Source organism: Bacillus rossius, chromosome 16, assembly GCF_032445375.1.
Source record: "Bacillus rossius redtenbacheri isolate Brsri chromosome 16, Brsri_v3, whole genome shotgun sequence".
Lineage (NCBI taxonomy): Eukaryota > Metazoa > Arthropoda > Insecta > Phasmatodea > Bacillidae > Bacillus > Bacillus rossius.
In genome coordinates this window covers 4,382,628-4,394,839 of record NC_086343.1, presented here as the reverse complement: position 1 = coordinate 4,394,839, position 12,212 = coordinate 4,382,628, and the positions used below count along the sequence as shown (strand labels likewise).

General features: G+C 41.6%; 1 protein-coding gene across 5 annotated transcripts in view; it reads right to left on the bottom strand.

Annotated features, from left to right (window-relative positions):
* LOC134540010 (bromodomain adjacent to zinc finger domain protein 2B-like) overlaps nucleotides 1-12,212 on the bottom strand; it is a 261,508-nt gene that overhangs the window by 132,036 nt on the left and 117,260 nt on the right. Inside the window, exon 1 of one of the 5 annotated variants that reach the window (XM_063382434.1) lies at nucleotides 8,941-10,548. The exons of 3 other annotated variants lie outside the window; for them this stretch is intronic. In XM_063382434.1, coding sequence (XP_063238504.1) covers nucleotides 8,941-9,268 — 328 coding nt within the window. In that variant the 5' untranslated portion in view covers nucleotides 9,269-10,548. Of the gene's footprint in view, nucleotides 1-8,940; nucleotides 10,549-12,212 lie in introns of those variants that run through there. One more of the 5 variants, XM_063382432.1, reaches the window with a different exon arrangement.

Sequence of the window (12,212 nt, the reverse complement as noted above, 5' to 3'; positions counted from 1 at the left end):
GATATTATTTTTAAAAATAAAAAAAATTATATAACCCACTAAATCAGTATTGGCAAGATATATATAAATTCAATATATTAAAATACGCACATTAAAAATTTTTGTAATTAACTTTTTTCTGTAATAAAAATTCAGGATGATTTTGGTTTAATTGGTTTACGTATATTGCTATATTTTCTAAATCACATAGAAAAGGGAAAACAGTGCATCAGTGAAAATTCAAAAATTTAGTTTAAGTAATACTAGCCATACCAAAAGATCAATATGCGAGATAAGAAATTTGGTAACTGCTCTACATTTCAAATAAAAATGCACTGGTTTCATGAATACTGAAATGTATGCGTAATAAGGCATATTATGTTATTATACTAAGCATGACTATAACTAAAAAAATTACAGTAATTTAAAACGATGGCATTCTTAACATACAATAAGTGCGCGAGTCTTAGTTTATTTTTTAATTGGCTTCTTCGTCAGATGGAAAAGAGTTAAGATTTCATCAAGGAAAAATATATTCTCAAAGTCACTAAACCGGGAGATAGAAAATAAGATAGGTACTTAATTTTAAATAAAAGTTAAAATAGACTTACGCTAAACCAATTAAAAATAAGTCGTAAAAATATTTTTATTTATTAAATATGTTCTATACTTGACAGTTCTTTGTGTATAATTCTTCAAAAATATTTGAAATTTAATACATATTTTCTTAAAATGGTAGAATATCAGCAATACCCGGAAATTACGTGAGCAAAGCCACGGGTTATTAGATACACTTTTATTATAAAATAAAAACAATTATGCATTTGTAGTTCACGAATGTGATATTTTGTTTATTGCTTCACAACATTCATTTGCCAGTCTCAAATTTCATTGTACCACTTGTCAGAAATGTCACCAAAAATGAGAGATAGTTTTTTTTGACGAATTTCAATTACGAGGAAACCTTTCGCAAGACTTTTTTCTTCGCAGTAGTCACTGGGACACCATTAATTTAAATCCACTAAGATAATAAAATTGTATGTATAATGATTTGTTTTTGTATATTTATATAACTTTCCAACCAATTTTTAATGATTTTCATGTGAATAAAAACTTGTAAAGCAATTTAATTAACTGTGTCATAATACTTCTGATTAGATGGAAATACAAACTTTTCATCAGTAATATACGATGATAAAAATATTTATTATTGTAAAATAATATTCACTGTTCAAATGCAAATTTAAATAGATTATTCATACATGTTTCCTGCTAATTAATGGTTTAAAATAATAATTTTTTAATATAAAATCATTTTTCTCTTGTGTTAAAATGGGTTGCTAAAATGAGGAATTATAAATATGTCACTTACTAAGTCCGTGCACAGATTTACACAAAACAGCAATGTAAATAATCTTTTTTGGTAGTTTCTAATTATGTGCCCTGGATAACATGAATTTGGTTTAATTCATACCAAAGTGAATTTTTTGAACAACTTAAATTGATGTCATAAACAAATATTTATTTTATATTAAAAATCCACAAACAGTTTTTAAAATATAATATTTATCACGCCAGATGGAATAATAAACAAAAAATAGCTCTTATATGTTGTCTGTGTTTAAAGAATTGTATTATATTTCATGGAAATAATATTTACCTTTCGGTTATTAAAAGAAAATATATTTGTATTCAAAATACTTGCGCATCGTTTTTACGAGCATAAAGGCCGGGATACATTCGCAATAGCACGCAAACAGCACAAGATAGCACACACGCACAGAGATAGCACAGAGCTTGATGCTACATTCACGCACAACACAACACAAAATAATACCGGAAGCATTCAAAAAAGTTTTTTAAATGTAAAACTCCCGTTCACAATTTTGGTCACTGAAGTTGGCATACGTGATGTTTGTTTAGATTCGTGTGTTGTTATTGTGGTACGGTTTTCGTTAAACCCAGAAATATTTTAAATATTTCAAAGTTTACGTACAAAACACAATGAGCATTCAAAAATATATATCACTGTTTATTTCAAATCCGGCTTCTTTAACACATTCAGACACAGACTTCCAAGCATTTAATTTAGCTTCTTCATTTTTGTATCCTGCGGATCCCCTGTCATACAAAATATTTTTACTTTCTATTACAGCTATCAAAAAGCTATCAAATGTGCCTTCCATTTTTATGTTATCGCGTGTTTGAAAACAATAACAAACTACTCAAGTCAAGAGCACCAATACTTTCGTGACAATTGTTCTTTTATAAGCCCACTCGAGTAGTACTTAAACTGTTTGCTGATTGGCTACCATCATGGTCGCGCACAGAAAATAACCTAAAAGTTAAAAGTTAATGAACTTTCTGTGCGCCGATCCTGTGCTATTTTTCTGTGCGCGTGCTATTTGCCAATGTGGCAGCTCATATCTAATAGTGTATGTTGAACTTCTGTGCGTCTGTGCTGTTTGCTTGCTATTGCGAATGTAGCCCGGGCTTAACTTGTGTATCTAACCTCAAAGCAAGGAATATAAAGAGTGGGAACTCAATGCTATAACAAACACTCTTATTTTCTTTGGAGATCCGGGAAATGTGCTTTATTTATAAGCAACTTAACATAGTAAATCGTTAACTTTTCAGATCTATGTTGGCAAAATTGATTTTTTTTGTGGTCATTCGCTACTGGGAATATTCACCATATAACGTTTAAGATTATTTATTTTGAATAACGAAACAACCAAAACATTATGTAAAAATGCTTCATCTTATGTTAAAAAAATTATAAACTGCATAGCCACAAAGTATGACATCATACCATTAGTTTCTGTTACTAATAACAACACGTGCACGCGTTTGAACAGTCATCGCAGCCATAGTTGTTTCATAGCTACCAAAATCATTCAACGTTGTCAAGAATTATTCCAAATTATGTTTTGCCATTTTACTCAATGCGCCACTCCGTTAACACAACATTTTATAAATTCTGAACCACGAATGTCAGTGGGAATGTACACTATACTGTACATTCCAATCTGATACGCTTTAAGAAATTTCTGTAGTTTTCTTATTATTAAAACTTAATTTTTGATGTTGGCATCTTTTAACCGCACTTTTTTTTTTTTTTTTTTCGGTGGCCGTACTCCTCCAATTCAGTTGCGCCCGCCGATATCTAAGCGCTCGGATTTCAACAAAAGGCACCGCCTCTCGATAGAGTGAAACAGAGAATTACGCGCACGACCTTGAAAAAAGCGACGCTACAGCGCTCTGGCGTGGAAGCTGGTAACTACGAGTACCCTCTTGTGGAAAGAAGAGCTGTCTAGCGGCGGAGCTAACAACTACCTCAGTTTTGGATCCGAAAATTGGAATAATAAATCCTATCCCCTCGCGACTTCTATAAGTTATATATATTCAATGCTAATACGCTGTCCGCAGTCACCCCACTAGTAAGTGGTTCTGTGACAGCTTGACAGGTAGCAGCACATGCAGAAGCACGTGTTTTTAATATGCTGTATATGCGTAGTTTGTTCGATTCTTTATACTGAAACTGTATTAAATGCCAAAAAATTGTAAAATATCGTACTCCATTGTAATTAATTCATGGCTTTTTAAAAAAAAATATATATATATATTGTCTTCCTTTTTAAGTGAAATGTCCTCCTTTTGCGAGGTGAATGTCCTCCTTTTTTGTTATCAGTGTCTGGTAACCCTAATCCTGGAGGTCGTTGAAACTGCGAATTTTTCCAGTCCCTAGTTATGGCGCCCGGCGCAGTAGACGAGGCTGGCTGGGACTACCTGCGGCCCGGCAAGTTGGCGACCCTGGGAGGCCCTTGCCTCGCCTCGCGTGTGGCTGCGTGCTGGACGTGTACGTCGGGAAGCAGACTAGGGAGAGGGGGGTGGTCGGGGGAACCCCCTCCTCGGGAGAACATTCGCGACGTGCCAGCCCTGCCTGGCACCTCCCCCCACCGCTCCCTCCCGTACCCACACACTTCCGGTGGCTGGGGCGGCTCGCGGTCAAACAGCCAACTACCGGCTCTCGGGCGACACTAGCGCCGACTGCAGCGAACTACGAGGAGAAGCCTTCTTTCCACAGGCGAGAGAGCCATACGTCCGATCGTGCACCTTCGGGTTTTTTTTACGTGACAACGTCTCATAAAACGATGAACGCCTCGCTTAAGTCATTTATCTGTTTTCTGTCTTAGTTTCTTAGTTTTTTAGGTGCTGACTGGCGGCGGAGTGAGTGGTCAGTGCAACCACTCACCACCAGGGGCGCTTGCGTCCCTGGTCACTAAATCCAGTACTGAACAATTAGCAAAGCGGACCACGAGTCCAAGTGCCCAACCCCCGCATGGTAGACTCTTTTCTACTCTGTCCAACACTTCATCCAGACCATCCTCTGTCTTCTGTAAATTCCTACACGTAATGCATGCCAATTTGCATCCCGCATGAATGTGCCCAGGGTTTTCCCTGTGTCTATGCAGGTTTTACCTGGGCCCAACCTATCTCTAGTTATAGTCTAGATTTATGAGTGAGGTGGTGTTAGTCATTCAACCAATCGCTGCCATGGCTGGCCAATCCCCTCCTAGCACATGATGCATGCGACCCTCTCCCTGCATGGCTAATCCCAGCATGACTAGGCGTATAGGCTTCGGCCTGAGACGCACCTAGGTCCCTCCCTAACCCGGACCCCTCCAAAATACACTTAGTTTTAGTTAGGTTAGGGAAAAAAAAATCGATGAACGCCGGCTGCACGCACGAAAAAGTGTCCCGTTACGCTGTGCCCCGCTACGCTCATTGTACGCTTGCGCCGCATCTATCTCTCTTCCACTCGACTGTTTATAAAGTGAAGTGAAATGTTACTGTGGTTTTCATTGCTTATTACTTACAACAATTTCGGCAATAAAGGTTAATTATTCTTGCATTTTAAAAAATCTGATTACTAGAATAATTTCAAGTATTTATTCTTTTATTATTAAAATAAAAATGATTCAATTTTATTCATAAAAGTATGCAATCATTTCCTCAATGTTTTTTATGACGTCACGTTAAACTATCGTCCGTAAAACGACTTTACAGACAACCAATATTTTTTTTCCATATCTTTAATGTAGCTGTCCTAACCAAATCAACCGTCCACAACGTTTTAAAGTATTTATAATGTAGCGAACCTAACCTAATTGACCATTAGTATCCTTTTATCAACACCGCCATATTTATTTACAATGAACAAAAAAAAAAGGAAGATGCACGATCGGGGTTTGGCTCACTCGTCTGTGAAAAGAAGGCTTCCCGAAGGCAAGTAGCGACGGGACAACCCACACTATATGAACCCACTTAACTATTGAAGTGAAACTTCTTTGCTGAGGGAGGGCGTTACGAAAATTCCGATCGCACGAAGGGAACAGTTAGGTAGGTACGTGGTGGGGGAACCGGTAGAGGAGGAGAGTGAGTCATCGGCGACGCCAGCACAGAACAAGGAGAGGGAGATAATAGAAGTGCGACTCTACAGTGGAAACTGAAACCATGTTTCGCGCGACATGTGACGCTATCTGTTGGGTGGAACCCATAACTAACAGCAAAAAAAAAAAAAATAATAAACTCGGGAATATAGGTTCTAGTACAAAGTTTTATGTTAGTGAAGTTAATTTATCTACTTTACGAGTAATAACCTAGTAAAAAAAAGTGACTTCAACTGTGCGAATACACTTAATGCTGTTTTGTAATATAAAAAAAAAAGGTAATGTAACGTATAAATGAATTTCTGGTTTGCCACACCACAAAATATGTAGCTACCAAAATGGAGTGAATTAATTTTCACTAAATTTTGTTCACCTGATAACAGCTTATGCATTACTTTTCACGATTAATGTATGTAGCTATGTTAGCAATATTATTATGAAAGCCACCATCTGGCTGACGGGCCCAAAACTGCTTAAAAAAAACTAGGTTTCAAGTTTCGGCGATTACAGTTTCTTCCCCAAGGACGCCAGTACGAAGCATGCGCTAACGGTCGAATGAGAAGACGACAAAGAAGGGGGGGGGGGGGAGGGAGATAGAGAGAGATAGGTACTACGAAGTGTAACATGCTATATGCTAGTAACTGCCGGCAGGTAAGAGGTAAAAATGACGCAGCAGCGATACTTCAGAATTCTCGCAACGCTGCTTGTTTTTGTCTAACCGTCAGTTTTCGTTAACGGCTAACGATTGACGCTACCATATTTACTTTATTATATTTACAGTGTATCTACTATTTATTTATTCGTGTGGAAAAAGAGTTATTGATTTGTAACAATTAACTTCATAAGTGTCATTAATTTTTATGTGAATGGTGTTATTGAAACTGTAAATAATTTAACAATATCTATAAATAATAAGTTCCACTTCTGCCGCGTGAGGACTCCATGCGTTTTTTTCCCCTTCCAATAAACCTATAACAGGTTATCTACACAAATATGCAATAAAATATTATTATCAAATATAAAGTATTAATTTAATTAATTTGATTTTATCTGTACTCTACCAACGGTATTTATAATATCACTGCAGTCCTTTCAATATTTTATTTCCATTTATTATTTGCACGCAAGATTAAAGTCACATTTTTTTTATTACGCCAAGTAAGTATAACTTCTAACGCGCGTATACACAAGTACACGCACTTATTTTTCTCACATTGTGTTTTAGTGCATGGTAATACGAGTGATGTTTGAAATTCGGGTCATGCGCTAACTATTTATACATATTCAGTTACGCGCACCGGAAAAAAAAAAAGAAAGAAAAAAAGAAAAAAGTCCGCTTAACTAGAGAAATGTGCTTTTTGGGAAGCACAAATATTTTTTTAGTAAATTTTTAATGAGACTGAACTACCGTTCACTTCAGTTATACGACATTTTTATGATCTTCGGGAAAATAGAAAAAATAACGATTTAAATAATTTCGTTTTTAAGACGTATAACTGAATATCAGTAAATCTAAGACTACCGTTGATGTTGTTTAATATATATTACAGGGTTTATTTCAAAGAGACGAAGCTATAAAAAAAACTAACGAAAAAAACTAACGCTAGTCGCCTAATTGAATTAGTTTAAAACATCGTAAGATGAAACGATGGCGAATGGGGGGGGGGGGGGAGAGAGAGAGAGAGAGAGTAGGAGAATGTTACGAACCTTGCAAAAAAAAAGTTTACTGCTATTTATTCATACCAACACTAATACATTTGTTAAAGGATATACCGGAAAAAAAAAAGTTTCGTATCAGTAACGAGAAATTTACCTGTGCCTTCTTCAAGGAATTTATCGCTATGAAGTTGGTAACACTGCTTGATAACTTAACTGTATGATTGAGTAAATCTTCTTATGCGTCGTTTATACATTTCCCGAGGAATTTCTCGATGTGAAGTTGGCAACACATGGTAACTGTGGTGTCCGATAGTTTCGCGCGCTGTAAAAGTATACAAGTAGCAGGACCGTGTTTGTGAGTATTGTTTCGGTAAACTACTTTTTTTTTGTTGAGATGTTTGACTGCAATGATTACTGAAGGATGCGTGGTTTTCAATACGTAAAAAAAACTGACATTACTCTATTAATAATACATAGTCTTCTTAAGTTCCAATATTTTGGTAATTTATGACGTGGTTCAAACCTCGTTACTGGAAAACTTTTCACTTTTTTTTTTAAAAATAACAGATTACTGGACTAAAGTTTGGCTTTAATCAAATATGTATCAATACGTTTTCTTTGTGTCTTATTGCTATAATACTGATTAAATAGCTCAGTACATTGGCTTGATTATGTCATTTCGTTTTCAAACATATTACAAGAGTCACGAAAAATGTTTTAGAGCCACGTATTATGGTTTAGATTTTGAATGAAATTTTATTGGGAATATGAGGGATGACTCCCTCCCAGCATTTAAGACGTACTTCTAGTATAGTAGAATTTCTAGGTCACCTACATATTGTAATCAAGCGGTTTCGAAGCAATCCCGATGAATATTTATTTTTTGGCGAATAATTTAAAATTACTCCCAAGACTTTTTAATGCCCCAAGTATTGCATTAAACTTGATCTGAATTGGTTTTAAAAATAATGAATTTAGATTTCTAATAATATTTTTTAAGGTTAATAATTCTGAATTATGTCTATCAAGTTGGTATCAACAAATATGCCTTTTTTTTTGCATTGGATATTCTATGACCGGGTTTCCATGAGCAGGGTTTTGTCGATATTGTTTTGTGTTTTATGAAATAAGTTCCCGGCTTCCAAAACTGGTAAATTATTTTTTGTGATTAGCTGAAGGGTGGAAGGGGGAGGCAAGACTTAAACACTGGATCCGCCCCCCTGAGATGAACACCCATGGTTCGAGACCGGAAAAATTCGCAGATTCATTTCGCGAAAGTCTGAAATTCATACACGTATACCTTTAAGCTGCTCTTGCTATTGGCTCAATAGTTCGTCTGGGCGACTCCGGGCCAGTGAGAAAACCCTTAAACCAAACAAGTGACGAATCACGGGGGCAATACCAGTTGAGACGACTCACAAGTCAGCAGCCAACGAACTGGCCGATATTTGCCCCGAGTGTACAGAGAGAGGACCGTGTGGACTATCCTGGAGGTCATCGAAACAAGGAATTTTTCAGGTCCCTAGGTATCACTGGAGACCGGAAAAATTCGCGGATTCATTCCGCGATACGCTGAAACGCAAATAATTGTACAACCATGCAACTCCTGCTATTGGTTCCACTGTTGACCTGGAGGACTGTGGGCCAACTATAGACCCTCATCACGAGTCTCCCAGTTGAGACGACTCACGAGTCAGCCAGCCAATACGAACTGGCCGTTATTTGCCCGAGTGTACAAGAGGGACCGTGTGGACTATCCCGGAGGTCGTCGAAAAGCGCGAATCTTTCAAGGTCCCTACGGCCGTGGAATCCCCGCCCTTGTGACCCGCCCTGTTGACGGCGTAGGTACCTTCCGAGTCCGCGGAGCCGGAGGACGAGTCGTCGTCGTCGCGGGGGCGGGGCCCGGGGAACAGCGAGGGGCACGCCCCCGGAGCCAGCTTGGGCACCCGGCGAGGCGAGCCGTCGCGCCTCACCATGGAGTCCTCGGAGAAGTGGCGCGCGCACACGACGGCGCGCGGGCCCGGGTCGAAGCCCTCGCCGCCGACCGCCAGCAGCCAGCGCGCGCGCAGGGCCTCGTCCTTGGGCAGCGAGAAGACCGTGACGCGGCCGACGGGGGACCCAGGGGTCGCCGCCGCGCAGTTGGAGCGGCAGCCCGGCACGCAGCACTTGCGCGGCATCTTCCCGCGCTCGGCTAGTCCCGGGTCCTCTTCATCGTCCCGTCTCCCGAAAAAACCTCCGACGCTGTCCCAGACAACCCGCGCGAGATCTCCCTTCAATCGCTGCGGCACTCTGTCGTCGTTCTCCACAACTTCGCCGACGCTCCAGGTCCACGGCGTTCTTCCGGCGCCCGTCCGACGATGATCCAATCAGTCGCGTCGCGACCCTCTTGAAAAATGCTCAACTTCAACGTGACACGTGGTTGCAAACAACAACAAAAAAGAAAAAAAAAACTGTAGAAGCAGGAACGACCCTGAAAGCGGTCTGTCGCTCGTTCAAAAAAAAAGCCGGAGCACTTCGCGCCCCGTTTTTTTTCCAGAAGCGTCCAAGCCAGGCACGAGCGGCTCAAAGACGAACTTCCCTAGAAGTGGAATGTGTCGGCCTTCGTTCGGGACCCGGCCGGCCTTGGAGGCGCGCCCGCCTCACGAGAAACACGTCGTCTCCTTTCGGTGCAGCGTGGCCAAGGTGGGGAGGGGGGGGGGGGGAAACCGAACGCGAACCCCGAGCGAAAAACAAAAAACGTTCAGAGGACGGAAAAAAAAAAAAAAAAACGGTCGCTGGCGTCGGGCGGCGCACATCTGGTGGAGCCCGTACCCCCGGGGCTCGCTTCCAGAACTGGTTTCTCTCGTCCAGGCGGTGGGAAGCGACCTGCCCCGTCGTCCTCTCTGTCCCGGGCGAGCGACTGCCGCGCCGACACTTCCACGCGCGCGCAGGCGGGTTGGCCTCGCCGGATCTTCCCGCTCGGCCAGAAGAAGAAGAAAAAAAATCACGTCTCTTTGTTAATTCGCGGACGGCCTCGGCGAGTCACTCCGCACGGCCAGAAAAAGTCTTGCGTTTCGCGGATGATCTCAAAGAGTCGCCCCGCACGGCCAGAAAAACAAGTCCTCTCCCTCGCGGATGGCCACGGCGAGTCGCCCCGCACGGCCAGAAAACAGATCTCCCTCGCGAATAGCCACGGCGAGTCGCCCCGCACGGCCAGAAAACAGATCTCCCTCGCGAATGGCCTCGACGGGTCGTCCCGCACGGCCAGAAAACAGTCCTCCTTTCGCGGATGGCCTAAGTAATCACCCCGCACGGCCAGAAAAACAGTCACTCGCTCGCGAATGGCCTCGGCGAGTCGCTCCGCACGGCCAGAAATCAGTCCTCCCTCGCGGATGGCCTCGACGAGTCGCTTCGCACGGCCAGAGAACTGCGGCACACACGCGGGCTGCGATGAACTCGACGCGCTAGGCTCCGGCGGCCGACTCGGCACGGAGGCTCGTTTCAAACGGAAGGAGCAACGGACCGCGGAGGGGCGGGCTGGTTCGCCCAGGGGGGAGTGCGCAGGGGAGGAGGTGGGGGGGGGGGGGACCCGGCCTGGCGGGACCGACCGACAAAAGAAGGGTGGGTTTCCGAGGGGCCAGCCAGCCTCTCTGCGTGACATCACCGCGCCCCGCCGGAGGGGAACGCACGAACCACGGAGGGAACAAGGGGGGGAAGAGAACGCGAGAGTAAAAGAAGACGAACTGGATGGCGCGTCCAGGTAGCGGCGCAGAGGCGCCTGCCACACACACGAGTCTTTTCCTGGCGTTCATTTTTTTTCCACACTACCTCCAGAGCAGCTGAAACTGTTTCCAACTGGGCCAGTTCGTAATTTTTTGCGATTTGCGATTCGGGAAACGCACTCGTGACAAACCCCCATACAATGTTTTACGTACGCCGATTCAAACTTCAAGCCAAGCATTTATCAACAAGTAGGAGACCTGAAAAATTCGCGGGTTTCGATGACCTCCAGGATGGTCTACACAGTCCGCTGTACACTCGGGCAAATAACAGTCAGTTCGTTGGCTGCTGACTCGTGTGTCGTCTCAACTGCTATTGCCCGAGATTCGTCACTTCTTTGGGGTTTCTCATTGACCCAGAGTCGCCCAGACGAACAGTGAGCCAATAGCAAGAGCAGCTTAAAGGTATACGTGTATGAATTTCAGACTATCGCGAATTGAATCTGCGAATTTGTCCGGTCTCTATCAACAAGTAGTCCCGCGATTATTTTCCGGGGGATTCCTTGGACAGCAAAGTAGACTTGAAGCACATATACATATGTTTCATGTCGATGATTGGACTAGAGTAATTGACTGTCCTGAGCCAATTACAATCAAGGAGAAGTGGTTACTCAAATTACGCGCAACCCACCAAAAGATAATGAATTTGTTATCGAACAAATGAGCTTCACAAAAGTGTTGATTATATACAGGCAAGTTGAGTCAAACCTGGAAAATATAGATAAATACCGCGACATAATCATGGCGGGATTAAAACTAGATATTTCAAGTTATTACACGAAGCATTGTTAAGAGTCCCGGAAATTTCGCGGATTCCTCTGGCCTCAGGATAGAATTCAAAGTTATAGGTGTGCTCGACCCATGTTAACTTTCCCATTGGTTGATTTCTTAGCGAGAACATTTTTATCCTTGTTATTTGGCACTACCTGATTCGCTTACTTCTCTCCTATAGAGCATCCCACTCTTAGATTGCAGTGTGGAAGTAAATGGGCGCATTCTCTCTCTCTCTAACACACGCCGATTGCCGTTAGCGCTGTCCTTGTTTCTTCGGGCGTTGTTGCCAAATATCAAACGAAATAAAAATAATTTTTGGACCAAGCTTTATTTCATATTGTATAGCATCGAAATACGCATTAGGCAATGATTATTTTGAATACTTAACAATGTTTTAAGTGTCCGAAAAAATTAAAAAACATAACTTATTCACTGCAAACTGTTTTGAAGTATTCCGAGATGTTTAACAACACAAAAAAATAACCTACATGTGTATTTCATTCAGATTTTTTTTATTAATAAATTAATGCCTTAGGACGCCACCGAACAAATGTTAAGACAAAAACTGTACAGATTTCACTTAAATAAT